The sequence below is a fragment of the Balaenoptera acutorostrata genome, chromosome 4, assembly GCF_949987535.1.
Source record: "Balaenoptera acutorostrata chromosome 4, mBalAcu1.1, whole genome shotgun sequence".
NCBI classification, from domain to species: domain Eukaryota; kingdom Metazoa; phylum Chordata; class Mammalia; order Artiodactyla; family Balaenopteridae; genus Balaenoptera; species Balaenoptera acutorostrata.
In genome coordinates this window covers 75,939,326-75,955,404 of record NC_080067.1, presented here as the reverse complement: position 1 = coordinate 75,955,404, position 16,079 = coordinate 75,939,326, and the positions used below count along the sequence as shown (strand labels likewise).

Sequence of the window (16,079 nt, the reverse complement as noted above, 5' to 3'; positions counted from 1 at the left end):
TTTTTGACTGATTGACTCCTTTTTGTGGGAGGAAGGGTGGATGGAGTGCAGGGTAGCAGGGGCAGTTCTCCCAAGCATTTTTGGAGACATGGAAGGTACTTTGTAATGCGCAAAGGAAATTGCTATGGGGTGACAAGAAACAGCACTGGACTAAGTTTTGCAATTTTAAACCCAGTATCTATGAATAGTCCCTGCAATGTAATTCACCTCAAGTCAGTACAGTTCAGCTCATTTCAACAAGCAATAATTGAACACTCCTTGTCCACATTATTCCAGCTTTTCTACTGAAAATTTGGCAATGGGTTATGGGTCATGAGCTACTAACTGGTGTTGTGTCCACAGGCTGAGAGCAAGCAGGCTTTTAGGGTACCACTCTGGTATCACTAGGGGGTGTTCATGTGTCTTTCCTGGGATACTTCTCTTCTACCTGTGTTGTTATTAATAGCACCCAATTCAGACGACAATTTATATAGTCACCTCTCTCTATAACACTTGTATTGCTCTAAACGTGTTTAATCTGTTTATGTGCCTCTGGAGCTTCCCATTAAACTAATGAGCTTCTTGAGGCTGGAAGCATTGTCTCATTTATCTCTGTGTCTAGCACATGCCTGCTATTCTCTGGACACTTAAAAAAATATTTCTTCAGTTGAACTGAAATTAAAAACAGAATGAAGAAGGGCCTTAGAGTAGAAATGGTCAGCTCACATTGTCTTCTGTGTGCTGCTGAGGCCCGGACTGGAGGCCCAGCTCTGAGTCACTTATGAGCATCGTACATTGGGAAACTTATTTAATCTTTTTCAACAAAAGGAAAGTGTGTATAAAGTGCTTGGTGAAAGACGTTGCAGTGCTCCACCAATGTTAGCTGCCGTCATTGTTTCCAAATTATTAGTTGTTAATAATAACTATTACTATAATCACTTTAAATTTATTTATTTATTTTTAGCTGTTTTGGGTCCTCGTTGCTGTGCATGGGCTTTCTCTAGTTGCGGTGAGCCGGGGTTACTCTTTGTTGCGGTGCACGGGCTTGTCACTGCGGTGGCTCCTCTTGTTGCGGAGCACAGGCTCTAGGCGCAGGGGCTTTAGTAGTTGTGGCACGTGGGCTCAGTAGTTGTGGCTCACGGGCTCTACAGTGCAGGCTCAGTAGTTGTGGTGCACGGGCTTAGTTGATCCGTGGCATGTGGGATCTTCCTAGACCAGGGCTCAAACCCGTGTCCCCTGCATTGGCAGGAGGATTCTTAACCACTTGGCCACCAGGGAAGTCCTATAATCATTTTAAATTCCAGTTTTCTTAGCTGGAAATGGAAGGTCATCATTCCTGCTTTACTTTGATAATGAACATGAAGACACTTTGGAAACTACATAGAGCTCTCATTGCATAGCCTGTAAAAGAATGCACGTTGATAGGGAGGTTTGTGCTTACAGAACTGGCATAACTTTGGCATATTATATGAGGAGCTAGATTGAATGGCAAGATAAGCAAGCTTTTAAATATAATATTTTTAAAAGACGAAAAACTGGCCAGATGGGGAGGGTGGGTAGAAGTTGATCTGTTCCAAAGTGTAGGAATATAATAAAAGCACGTGGGAAAAGACAGTGGAATGGACTCAGGACAGGTGTCTGGAATTTGGAATTGGGACCCTGCTTGGTATGAAACCAGCAAAGCATTGTTTCTGTCATGGTGAGGGGACAGAGCATCCCAGGCTTGGCATCTGGGTAGCAACAGCTTGAGTGTGGGACAGAAGAACATTTCTGCCAGGATAGACATTCTACTTTGCAAAATGAGTCAAGAGCTTGCATTTCTGAGGTGAGGTGAGCATTTCATCAAAGGCATGCCTGATGTGGACACTACCTAAGGAAGCCATTTGGCACCTGCGTGCACTGCTAATAAGAGAAAGGAACCTAGTAAGTACACATGAAAGCAGCTTTCCATCAAGGATCACAGAAACTTTTCTGATAATATATCTTTACCAAGTGAGACAGAGAAGTCGGTGGATTTAAAGATGCATGTTCCAGATCCCTTGTTATCCTAACAGGCAATTCTAACAAAAACAGAACTATTGACACTAAGAATTCTTAGCTCTAAATGCCAGTAGACCCAGGGGTCGAATTTCAGGTCTATGTTAGGGGAAAGAGTAAAATAGTAGCAGCAGCAGTAAATGTTTACATAGCACTTATACACAGTAACACACAGCAACCCTGGGAAGGGGGTACTATCAGCACCCCCGGTTTATAGATGACAAACTGAGGAATAAAGACATTAACTAACTTGTTCAAGGTCACAGCTAGTAAGGGCCACACTAGGCTTTGAACTCAAAGTGTTTTGGTCCAGAGAATGTGCTTTTAACTCGGACACTCTCCTTCCTCTCAACTGTAGCCATTATAACCAGTATAAAGTACACCTATGACTTTGGGATATAGCTGTGGGACCTAGGCCATAAGCTTCAGGTGTGGTTTTCCATTCTGTCCCAGGCTTTCCTTGGAAGGAAGAAGTTTGTCCAGATTATACATATTGGAGGTCGGTCTCTTATCTTTTTGTTATTTGTACCCTCATGGCACATAGCAGCTGCTCAATAGTTGAAATAAACTAAATTGTCTCTGCGGTTTTTTCCCCTTGATGTAAAATTCTTTTTGTTATTAAACAAGAGAGGACGGTAGGAAGGCATAGCTCCCTCTACCATAAACCCTTAAAGGCAAGCTGGGATTTAGTTGTTCATCCTCTTTTGGTCAAACACTTTCACCAAATCCTGACTCCAAACTCAAGGCCTTTTCCAACCCCTCTTGCCCATGATGGTTCCATGGTTCCAGCCAAGGGAATCATTCATTGCTGCCGTCACCCAGTCCTTCTGTCACATGGCTCATGGTCACGTCTGTGAAGGCTGTGGATTGAGTTCAAGACCTGAAGGCTGACAGATCTGGGTTTGAATCAGGGCAGCAGAACTTGCCAGCTGTGTGGCCTTGGACAAGTCATTACATTCAGCCTTTCTGAGCTAAACCTCATCATTTATGGAGCGAGGGTCATATTATCCTATTCAGGAGATGCTTGAGAGACTGAAACCGGATAACATATCACGTAGTATAGTGTTTGGCATGGGGTAACCACGTGCTGAAATTGTAGAAACTGAATTTCCCAGTTAGATTACAACTTCTTGGAGGCCTGGGATCACGGCTTATGAAGGATCTTTGTCAGGGATCCTTCTTCACTTCCTCAACCCCTCACTCTGTCCTCCCCTTACCTTCCTCAGCTTCTTCACTCTCTGCCCCTCCCACCAGTTTCATCACCAAAATTCCAATTTGTTCATTTGTTGTTTGCTGTGCTTAATCAATGTTTGGGGTCATTTTGGTTCTGTCCCAGGAGATATTTGGCTACCGGACTCAGAGCTGCCGGAAAACCCTCTGCCTTGCTGGATCTATCTTCTCCTTTGGGATCCTCCCCTTGGTGTTTTACTGGAGACCCGCTTGGCACGTGTGGGCAAATTGCATCCCGTGTTCCTTGCAAGAAGCAGACGTCGTGTTGCTGAGGACAACAGTAAGTGTGTACCTGGTTCTGTACCTGGTGGCCCTTTTTCCTGGACATCTTGTTATGGGATGGTTGTGGGGAGATGAGCACAAGGCAGGCGGCAGCTGGATATCCAGCCTCAGGCTCCATCACAGCCTTACATTTACTTACCAAGAATTCAATAATTTGTGTATGATTGGATTTCATTAAGAAGACATAATTCATAAGGTATTCCTTTTAAAAGTGTGATTTTAGCGAATGTCGGAATAGGGAATAACCATGTTAATAGCTCAAAATAATAGTGTGAAGTAGTTAGTCAGGCTATAGGTTATAACGTTCATACTCTTCCTTCTCCCCACCCCCATCCTGACATATCAATGCCTATGCCAGCCCCCCTCCACTGGGGTATCCCTGGGGTAAGGGAAGGTGGGGAGGAGGTGGGAAGTGCCCCTCTGAGGAGGATCCTGTCTTCCCCTGCTCCTTTGAGAGAGCCATGGTTATCGATAGGAGTCTGTTGCATCCTGTAGATACGCTAGGGTTTAAAAGTGTGGCCATCTTGTCCCTGAGTAGATTGCCGCTTTCTGCTAATACAAGGTCCTGGTGTTAGGGGAGTTCCCCTGTATTGGCTCTGATAACACTTCCTTCTAGCACTCATTACACTTAGGCAAAGTGCATTGTTCCTGCTGGACTGTTAGCTCCACAATAGAAGGGACTGTCTCTAACTTGTTAACTGCATCCCTAGTTCTGGCACATGGTAGGGATTCCATACATATGTGGTGGCTGACGGGCTAAAGTGGACATTCCTCTTGATAGAAGTCAAAGTGTGGTCTCACAGAGGACCCTTTTTGGGCTGACTTTTACTGAGTGTGTCTAACAATGTGTCAGCCCAAATGACCCAGAATGACAACCAAATTCTTGATAAATCAAACTCTGCTGGGCTGTTAGCTTCTTTTTTTTAAATGTAGCAACCTCTCTAGATAAACATTCTATTCATTTCAGTGAGAGAAGAGGATAGCAACAAGTCTTATAACTGACCCCCAATTTTTCCCCCCACATTTCAATCTGAGTTGGAGCTAGACCTCAATGAAACTGACAATTGGATGAAGTTTGTCTTTGTTGACCTGCCCCCACTGGGGCCAGCCCCATCCCTCATTTCTGGCTCCTGGTCACTTCAAGAGCCACCCGTTCTATGTCCCAGCTTAGCTGACATGTGGACCATATTACAGGTGAGAGCTGAGGCAGCTCCACCCAAGTTCAACTATAATTTAACTCAAGATTCTTGGAGAATAGACTTAAAGACATTAAGAAGTCAAGATGATAGTGGAGTCAGAGCATCTCATTTTGATGATGTTGGGTTGGGAGCCCTGCTCCACTGCTGCCTCAAACCATACTTCATGAAGGCTCACAGAATACGCATGAGAGAAGAGTGCCTGGCGCTCACCAAGGAAGATCTCGTCATTTGATTGGGGAGGAAATGAGGTCTGGAGAGGGTGCATATTTTAGCCACACTCCTTGATAAGTTAGGGGCCTCACCAGGAAGAAGTACCATATATCCCAGTTCCTAGTTCAGGGTTGTCCCCTCACAACTGCATGTAGATCAGTGGTTCCCACACATCAACCAGCATTAGAATCATCTGGAGGGCTTATGAACAGATTGCTGGGCCCCCCTCCCAGGGTTTCTAATTCTTTAGATTTGGATTGGGGCTCCAGAGTTTGCATTTTTAACAAGTTCTCAGATGATGCTAATGCTTCTGGTAAGGGACCATACTTCGAGCAAAACTGCTGCAGATCGTCATCACTCCCACTGATGAGCTTACTTGGTCCTTGGGAGAGGAATAGAGGCCTGGGCATTTGCTTTATGGCTCAGCCAATATATATTTATATGGTTTCAAAGGGAATGATCCAGATTTAGCAAAGTGTTATAAGTTTAAAGTTATAAGTGGTCCTGCTGTATACAACCCTAGTGTCTTGCTGGAGCAGGGGTAGAGAGAGGTTTGTTTTCTGGGGCTCAGAATAGGGATGTAAGGACTTATGGAAGACCACATCTTTGGGATACTTTCATAGTTCAACCCCTTCCATGTGAACTTAAGGACCTATGAGATTCTTATTTTTGGGCATGAAAGGATGATTTGGAAAAGTACTTCACTCTACCCTGCAGGTGCTTTCATTTCGCCCAACTAGTTCTCAGGGGGCAATGCTTTTGTTGCAGCAGAAGCAACCTCAGAAACAAAAAAGCTTTCTGCCTTTCAGAATATATCACCAGACTCTTCAGATCTGAGAGCATCTGGTTGGCTGAGCTATAAGCTCCGAGGTTGCTGGCAGAGTCAAGGCACAGAGAGGAGCAAGAGGAAATGAACAAGGAAATGGCAAGGAAGGGAGCAAAATGAAAGAAAAGGAGAGGGAAATAGGTAAAAGAGAAATAAAGAGGGGGAAAAGAGAAAGATCTAGTAAGATACAAGCTACTGTGTATGACATAAACTACTATGATATACAACAAGAATGTATTGTACAGCACAGGGAATTATAGCCATTATCTTGTGATAACTTTTAATGGAGTATAACCTGTAAAAATACTGAGTCACTATGCTGTACACCTGAAGTTAATATAATATTGTAAATGGACTATACTTCAATAATAAAACCTAAAATTTACAAAGGAAGAAAAGAAGATCTGGTAAGAGTGAAAGAAATAAAAAATGTCAACCAACACGGAGCTGGTCCATTTTGGGATTTGGAGTCAAAAGTTTTGACTTCTAGTCCCAACACCTTAGAAACATGACACCTTAGGTTTGTTACTTAACGTTTCAGGACCTCAGTGTCTCCATTTGTAAAATAGGCCTAGTAAAAGCACTTGTCCTTTCTTGGGTTGGTGTGAGGATGAAGTGTGATTACATATGTAAAAACCATTTACAAACTGTAAAATGCATCATCAAAGATAATTTTGATTGTGTATGTGTTTTTGATAGAGCAACATCACAAGCTTGTTGTACAACAGGGCTTGCTGTAGCCTAGATGCACCCATTTATAATGGCCCTGCTCATCTGGATGCTGTGTCCTTCCCTTATTATCCAGGGGGCCTGGCACTTCCTTCCAGGACAGGAGACATGGGGAAGATGCCCTATAACTAGGAATCCCCAGCACTCATATGTGCTCAAGCAGGTCACCTCTCCTAGTTGCACGTGATCAGCTTTGAACTGGACGTACAGCAGAAAGATTAAAAAGGCTTCGGTGCTTCAGGGAGCTGCATTCCATCACCCTGCCTCTTTCTTTGGCTCTTTGAAAGTCTATTAAACCTTTCTCCCATTTCACTGCCCTCTGCAACTAATCAGAGCTATTGAAACCAGCTTCAATCTTGTCTTTTTCATCTTGATTTCAACCTTAATTTTTAATTACCTGCTCTTGTGCATCATTTTAAATGGATTTGCTATGCCAGAGACTCTCCAAATAAATGAGGTGCTAAATTAGTCTTTAGGTAATTAGATAAGAACACGATTATTTCAAACACTTTTACTATGTGAGTCTTAGATAAAAATAAGCTTTGAGAGTCAATAGTTTAAAAGTCTGCTGTAAGGTTATTTGCATTAAAATGACACCTTAAGAAAGATATTATTTGAATTATATTATAATAGCTGGACAGTAAAGATTTCCCAGTAAGAAAGACTGGATGACTCTTCCCTGAAAATGTGCTGCATACCTGTTTTCCATGTAATTAAAAAATCAGTACTTGGTATTTATCATCAGTCTTACACTGGTAAGATTACAGATCATTATCCCAGATACTGATTAGGTAGTCATTTTTTAACATTAAAAAAAAATAGTAACGTGATGTACTGAGTGAAAGTCTTCAGCACCTAGTTTATTTTCTGTTCCCCTCCTCTTATTAAGCACCTCTAAGAGTGAGATTTTTCCAAAAGATAAGAGTAATTACATTTCTATTTTATAATTTAAAAGTGCCATTTTATTCATTATTCATCTACTTCTGAATTTTAACCAATATCTGTAGCGATGCCACATTTCTATGCAAATAACGTGATTTATATTCACTGGTGTTTTGAATTCCGATGCTCCTGATGATTTTGGTAGTTCTTATCTTTATTATAATTGCATATACATTTTTCCTTCACTGTCACTGTATGTCACATGTTGCCAAAGACTCACAATATTCAGAGAAGAACTTTGTGATGATTGGCTATTAGGCCTGACTCCGGGCATTTCATTTCAATGTTTTAATGGGGAACATTTCACCTTCAGTTTCACCTAAAGATGTCAGTGGTAGGGGCTTTAGTTTAAAAACTTAGAAATCCCCCAAATCAGCCATGCAAATGGCATCTTGGGTCCACCAGCCCACCAGCATACTCATCAGATACCAGCATTTGTGTTCATGTTTCCTGGATCCCTTACTTCCTCCCCTCCCTCCTCTTCTGCAACCTGGTCTCTCCAAGCCCAGGCTACACACATTGGCACCACTTTCTAAGGGAATCAGACAGTTTGTTTTGTCTATGCTCTTACTCATAAAATTTCTTCTGATATTCCCTATCTCCCCCATTCATTCATTCACTTATTCATTCAACAAGTATTTATTGAGTACCTGTCAAGTACCAGACATTGTTATAGGCACTGGGAATACAGCTATGAACAAAACAGATGGAAATTCTTCTTACAGAGGGACATTTTGGATAGGACTCAACTGATAGACACTTGTACACACTCATACACACATTCTCTCTACAGTAAATATAGACAGTAGGTGTTCTATCTCTACTTATTAAAACCTACTCATTCTTCAGCCATACACCACCTTTTCTATTAAATCTTTGTTGATCCATTCTCTGCCCCAATACCGGAGGGAATTAATTGCCTGTCCTTCCTTCTCTCCTAGCTCTGTATTTGCCAGCTCTGACTGCTGTAATGCTTTCTGCAGTCTGCCTTCTATTAAAATGTTATTTGCTCTACATTTTATCAAACAGCATCTCATCGATTATATTATTTACTTCTCATAACAACCCTAGGAAATGGCATTATCATTTTTATTTTACAGATGAGGATACAGAGAGGACAATAACTTTGCAGCCTAGTAAATGTCAGCCAGGATTTCCCTCTCCCTTCCTTTCTGTCTCTTTCCCTTCCTCCTTCCTTCATAAATTTGATGAGCACATGTTGTATGCCAGCCACAGTGCTATCTCATGGACAGCGCAGGGGGCAGGGAGTATAACAGTAAAATCAGGGTTCTTGACTCCACAGAGTTCGTCAAATCAACTACACAAAAAAATGCAAAAATCCAACTGTTATAAGTGGTACTTAGGAAAGCTTCGTGGTTATTGTAGGATTATAGACAAGGGATTTGATCAAGTCAAGAAAACCAGGAAAGGCTTTCCTGAGCCATCAGAGGATGATTAGAGAACAGATGTGTGGACACAGCGGGGGGGTGGGGGGAGTTGGGGGGTGTGGGTGGGGAGAGGGTGTGGGATGAATTGGGAGATTGGGATTGACATATGTGCACGGCCATGTGTAAAACAGATAGCTAGTGGGAACCTGCTGTATAGCCCAGGGAGCTCAGCTTGGTGCTCTGTGGTGACCTAGGTGGGTGGGATGGGGGGGAGTGAGGTGGCAGGGAGGTCCAAGAGGGAGGGGATATATGTATACACATAGCTGATTCACTTCATTGTACAGCAGAAAGTAACACAACATTATAAAGCAACTAGACCCCAATATAAAAAAAAAAGTTGATGGTGGCTGGTGGAGAGGAGCATATGGGGAATGGTCCAGGTAAAGGGGGTAGTGTGGACAAAGAACTTGAACCTGTCTTCTGACTCTCTAAGCCCAGCACTTTCCCCCACTATGCTACATTCCTTATTATAGCTTTTTCTCCTATTACACTAGAAGCTTTTTGCAGACAGTTGTCATGGCTTTTCATTCCCCACAGCACTTAGCACGTGTCCACAGTGAGTGTTCAATAATTATTTAATTCAATTAAATAAATGAATTAAATCTGTAATAAATGGTCTCATGGTTTCTACCAACACTTTATCACAAAGACCCTAAGGTGAAAAGTCACGATTGAGAATGTAAGAGAAGTTAGTATGATTCTTTTAGGTACTCATTCCTTCTTCTGAATCTTATTCCCCCATACCCCCCCCTTTTTTTTCCCTAATACATTTATTTATTTATTTTTGGCTGTGTTGTGTCTTCGTTGCTGTGCACGGGCTTTCTGTAGTTGTGGTGAGCCGGGGCTACTCTTTGTTGCACTGTGCAGGCTTCTCATTGTGGTGGCTTCTCTTGTTGGGGAGCACGGGCTCTAGGCCCGTGGGCTTCAGTAGTTGTGGCACATGAGCTCAGTAGTTGTGGTGCACAGGCTTAGCTGCTCCACGGCATGTGGGATCTTCCTAGACCAGGGATTGAACCCGTGTCCCCTGCATTGGCAAGCGGATTCTTATCCACTGCACCACCACAGAAGTCCCCCCCATCCCCCATTTTAAACCATTTTTTTGTTAGGCGTTCAGTCGGAAATCCCTGAGATTCTATGAGCTGGCTTCTCACAGATGATTTTTTTTTTAAAGACAAATAGTTCTGAGGCCGTTATCTATTGTAAAACAGGGCTATTTCTATTGTGATTTATAGTTTGCAAAGCTTTTGCATATATATTGTCTCATTTGGTCCTTACTAATAGAGATTATTTTCCCCCCATTTTACATTGGAGACATGAAGAAGTTAAAAGAAATGCTCATGGTGTTACAGCTGTAAGCAGTGAAAACAAAATTTATGCTGAATTGTTCAGGATTTTTTTTCTTTTTTTTTTAACATCTTTATTGGAGTATAATTGCTTTACAATGTTGTGTTAGTTTCTGCTGTATAACAAAGCGAGTCAGCTACATGTATACATAAATCCCCATATCCCCTCTCTCTTGCGTCTCCCTCCCACCCTCCCTATCCCACCACTCTAGGTGGTCACAAAACACTGAGCTGATCTCCCCGTGCTATGTGGCTGCTTCCCACTAGCTATCTATTTTACATTTGGTAGTGTATATATGTCCATGCCACTCTGTCACTTCGTCCCAGCTTACGCTTCTCCCTCTCCGTGTCCTCAAGTCCATTCTCTACCTCTGCGTCTTTATTCCTGTCCTGCCCCTAGGTTCTTCAGAACCATTTTTTTTTCTTTTTTTAGATTCCATATATATATGTTAGCATACGGTATTTGTTTTTCTCTTTCTGACTTACTTCACTCTGTATGACAGACTCTAGGTCCATCCACCTCACTACAAATAACTCAAATTCGTTTCTTTTTATGGCTGAGTGATATTCCATTGTATATATGTGCCACATCTTCTTTATCCATTCATCTGTTGATGGACCCTTAGGTTACTTCCATGTCCTGGCTATTGTAAATAGAGCTACAATGAACATTTTGGTACATGACTCTTTTTGAATTATGGTTTTCTCAGGGTATATGCCCAGTAATGGGATTGCTGGGTCATATGGTAGTTCTTTTTTTAGTTTTTTGAGGAACCTCCATACTGTTCTCCACAGTGGCTGTATCAATTTACATTCCCACCAACAGTGCAAGAGGGTTCCCTTTTCTCCACACCCTCTCCAGCATTTATTGTTTGTAGATTTTTTGATGATGGCTATTCTTACTGGAGTGAGGTGATACCTCATTGTAGTTTTGATTTGCATTTCCCTAATGATTAGTGATGTTGAGCATCCCTTCACGTGTTTTTTAGCAATCTGTGTCTCTTCTTTGGAGAAATGTCTATTTGCGTCTTCTGGCCATTTTTGGATTGGGTTGTTTGTTATTTGATATTGAGCTGCATGAACTGCTTGTATATTTTGGAGATTAATCCTTTGTCAGTTGCTTCATTTGCAAATATTTTCTCCCATTCTAAGGGTTGTCTTTTCGTCTTGTTTATGGTTTCCTTTGCTCTGCAAAAGCTTTTAAGTTTCATTAGGCCCCATTTGTTTATTTTTGTTTTTATTTCCATTTCTCTAGGAGGGGGGTCAAAAAGGATCTTGCTGTGATTTGTATCATGAAGTGTTCTGCCTATGTTTTCCTCTAAGAGTTTTATAGTGTCTGACCTTACATTTAAGTCTTTAATCCATTTTGAGTTTATTTTTTGTGTATGGCATTAGGAAATGTTCTAATTTCATTCTTTTACATGTAGCTGTCCAGTTTTCCCAGTGCCACTTATTGAAGAGGCTGTCTTTTCTCCATTGTATATTCTTGCCTCCTTTATCAAAGATAAGGTGACCAAATGTGCGTGGGTTTATCTCTGGGCTTTCTATCCTGTTCCATTGATCTATATTTCTGTTTTTGTGCCAGTACCATATTGTCTTGATTATTGTAGCTTTGTAGTATAGTCTGAAGCCAGGGAGCCTGATTCCTCCAGCTCCATTTTTCTTTCTCAAGATAGCTTTGGCTATTTGGGGTCTTTTGTGTTCCATACAATTCGTGAAATTTTTTATTTTAGTTCTGTGAAAAAAGCCATTGGTAGTTTGAAAGGGATTGCATTGAATCTGTAGATTACTTTAGGTAGTATAGTCATTTTCATGATGTTGATTCTTCCAATCCAAAAACATGGTATATCTCTCCATCTGTTTGTATAGTCTTTAATTTCTTTCATCAGTGTCTTACAATTTTCTGCATACAGGTCTTTTGTCTCCTTAGGTAGGTTTATTCCTAGGTATTCTATTCTTTTTGTTGCAATGGTAAATGGGAGTGTTTCCTTAATTTCTCCTTCAGATTTTTTATCATTAGTGTATAGGAATGCAAGAGATTTCTGTGCATTAATTTTGTATCCTGCTACATTACCAAATTCATTGTTTTGTAGTTTTCTGGTAGCATCTTTAGGATTCTCTATGTATAGTACCATGTCATCTGCAAACAGTGACAGTTTTACTTCTTTTCCGATTTTGATTCTTTTTATTTCTTTTACTTCTCTGATTTCTGTGGCTAAAACATCCAAAACTATGTGGAATAATAGTGGCGAGAGTGGACATCCTTATCTTGTTCCTGATCTTAGAGGAAATGATTTCAGTTTTTCACCAGTGAGAACGATGTTGGCTGTGGGTTTGTCATATATGGCCTTTATTATGTTGAGGTAAGTTCCCTCTCTGCCTACTTTCTTGAGAGTTTTTATCATAAATGTGTGTTGAATTTTGTCAAATGCTTTTTCCGCATCTATTGAGATTATCATATGGTTTTTATCCTTCAGTTTGTTAATATGGTGTATCACATTGATTGATTTGCATATATTGAAGAATCCTTGCATTCCTGGGATAAACCCCACCTGATCATGGTGTATGATCCTTTTAATGTGCTGTTGGATTCTGTTTGCTAGTATTTTGTTGAGGATTTTTGCATCTATATTCATCAGTGATACTGGTCTGTAATTTTCTTTTTTGTATTATCTTTGTCTGGTTTTGGTATCAGGGTGATGGTGGCCTTGTAGAATGAGTTTGGGAGTGTTCTTCCCTCTGCTATATTTTGGAAGAGTTTGAGAAGGATAGATGTTAGCTCTTATCTAATTGTTTGATAGAATTTGCCTGTGAAGCCATCTGGTCCTGGGTTTTTTTTGTTGGAAGATTTTTAATCACAGTTTCAATTTCAGTGCTTGTGATTAGGCTGTTTATATTTTCTATTTCTTCCTGGTTTAGTCTCAGAACATTGTGCTTTTCTAAGAATTTGTCCATTTCTTCTAGGTTGTCCATTTTATTAGCATATAGTTGCTTGTAGTAATCTCTCATGATCCTTTGTATTTCTGCAGTGTCAGTTGTTACTTCTCCTTTTTCATTTCTAATTCTATTGATCTGAGTCTTCTTCCTTTTTTTCTTGACGAGTTTGGCTAGTGGTTTGTCAGTTTGGTTTATCTTCTCAAAGACCCAGCTTTTAGTTTTATTGATCTTTGCTCTCCTTTCTTCCATTTCTTTTTCATTTATTTCTGATCTGATCTTTATGGTTTCTTTCCTTCTGCCAACTTTGGGGAGTTTCTTGTTCTTCTTTCTCTAATTGCTTTAGGTGTAAGGTTAAGTTGTTTAATTGAGATGTTTCTTGTTTCTTGAGGTAAGATTGTATTGCTATAAACTTCCCTCTTAGAACTGCTTTTGCTACATCCCATAGGTTTTGGGTCATTATGCTTTCATTGTCATTTATTTTTAGGTATTGTTTGATGTTCTCTTTGATTTCTTCAGTGATCTCTTGGTTATTTATTAATGTATTGTTTGGCCTCCATGTGTTTGTATTTTTTACAGATTTTTCCTGTAATTGATATCTAGGCTCATACCATTGTGGTCCAAAAAGATACTTGATACTATTTCAATTTCCTTAAATTTACCAGGGCTTGATTTGTGACCCAAGATGCGATCTATCCTGGGCAATGTTCCATGAGCACTTGAGAAGAAGTGTATTCTGTTGTTTTTGGATGGAATGTCTTATAAATATCAATTAAGTCCATCTTGTTGAATGTGTCATTTAAAGCTTGTGTTTCCTTATTTATTTTCATTTTGGATGATCTGTCCATTGGTGAAAGTGGGGTGTTAAAGTCCCCTACTATTATTGTGTTACTGTCGATTTCCCCTTTTATGGCTGTTAGCATTTGCCTTATGTATTGAAGTACTCCTATGTTGGGTGCATAAGTATTTACAATTGTTATATCTTCTTCTTGGATTGATCCCTTCATCATTATGTAGTGTCCTTCTTCATCTCTTGTAATAGTCCTTATTTTAAAGTCTATTTTGTCTGATATGAGAACTGCTACTCCAGATTTCTTTTGATTTCCATTTGCATGGAATATCTTTTTCTATCCCCTCACTTTCAGTCTGTATGTGTCCCTAGGTCTGAAGTGGGTCTCTTGTAGACAGCATATATACAAGTCTTGTTTTTGTATCCATTCAGCCAGTCTTTGTCTTTTGGTTGGAGCATTTAATCCATTTACATTTAAGGTAATTATCCATATGTATGTTCTTATTACCATTTTCTTAATTGTTTTGGGTTTGTACTCTGTAATGGCCTATATGGGAAAAGAATCTACAAAAGAGTGGATATATGTTTACATATAACTGATTCACTTTGCTCTACACCTTAAACTTACACAACATTGTAAATCAACTATATTCCAATAAAAATTTAAAAGAAAAGAATAACAACTGATCATATAGGCTCTTTTAAATCTGCTTTGCTGGAACTTTTCGAAAGGAATATCAGATTGAACTTTTAAAAGGCCTTTCAAGCCAGGAAAGTCAAATAATGACTTGCCATCAGACATTGACTGCAAAACGTACAGATTTGGGTAAATTCCTCTCTTCTTGAGGTCCCCAAACTATCTTGAGGTTCCTGCACCTGCCAGGGACTGACCTTCCTTACTCACCTGGTAAGACTTCTGGAAGCCCTGTAGGCATGGTACTAGGTAAATATTTCCAAGAGTCATTTTTGGCTCCATAAAGTCAATCTTAGTGCTTTAAAGCTGTCTGGTCATACCTAGTCAATGCATGCCTCTGTCAAATATGACATTTCAGTCAAAGCCTTGATAATATAACCAATGTTTCCAATTGTGTCCTGTTATAAGGAGAACAGATTCTTATTGAACTTATACAAGTAACTATATTGCCATGAAAATGAGAATACTCACTAAGAGTTTCCAAATTCTGGAGGGATCAGGTAGGGAGAAAAAGAGAAATGTTCTATCTTTGTTTACAAAGTTATCATTTATCAAATTGCTGCAAGTCATAGATAGCTTGAGAGAAAAGTTTTCCTTAAATCTGGAAAAGCAAAACATAAAAGAACCAGCAATGTTTTAAAAAAAAATTATAATCATCCTGATCAGTTCATTCAGTCCTGTGGAATTAATTCTTGATCTTTTGTTAGCAGTTTTATGAAGCCATCTGTTTCTTCATTAGAGTTCTGTAAATTCTTACCCAATTCAGTAGTATGGTCTGAGAGTTTATCAGAAAACTGTACTCTAGAGAAAGTATCAGAGGCCTTTCTATGAATCTCTGTAAGGATGAAACATATTTGTAAAAGCATCAAAGTAAAACAATAACTGTCTATAAATGACAAAAGAGTTAAAATGTAAAATAGATAGCTAGTGGGAAGCAAACACATAGCACAGGGAGATCAGCTCGGTGATTTGTGATCACCTAGAGGGGTGGGATACAGAGGGTGTGAGGGAAACACAAGAGGGAGTGGATATGAGGGTATATATATACATATAGCTGATTCACTTTGTTATACAGCAGAAACTAACACACCATTGTAAAGCAATTATACTCCAATAAAGATGCTAAAAAGAAAAATGCATGGTTAAAGTGCTGATTACAGTGCAATTGACAAGGAAATTAAGTTATTTCTGTGACATACACCATTTTAAGATAATAACTAGGATTATGATTGATAACATTATGGCAGGACAAGCAGAATTCCAGAAATTTCATAGTTTCTATAACACTTATAAACATATACCTATACAGACACAACATAAAGCAGGCTTAGTATTACTTCTTTTTTTGACAATGCCTCCTGTGTGATTTAACATGTCAAATAAGCGTAATTAGTTTAACATCTCCCTTTTTATAAGGAGAGAGGACAAATCTCTGA

The 16,079-nt window shown here is 39.9% G+C and overlaps 1 protein-coding gene across 6 annotated transcripts in view; it reads left to right on the top strand.

The window, feature by feature from the left end:
* ATP13A4 (ATPase 13A4) overlaps window positions 1-16,079 on the top strand; it is a 141,941-nt gene that overhangs the window by 33,030 nt on the left and 92,832 nt on the right. For 5 of the 6 annotated variants that reach the window (XM_007195179.2, XM_057546048.1, XM_007195177.2 and 2 more), the window contains exon 2: window positions 3,353-3,526. In XM_007195179.2, the coding sequence (XP_007195241.2) occupies window positions 3,353-3,526 (174 nt within the window). The remainder of the gene's footprint in view (window positions 1-3,352; window positions 3,527-16,079) is intronic. The other variant, XM_007195178.2, reaches the window with a different exon arrangement.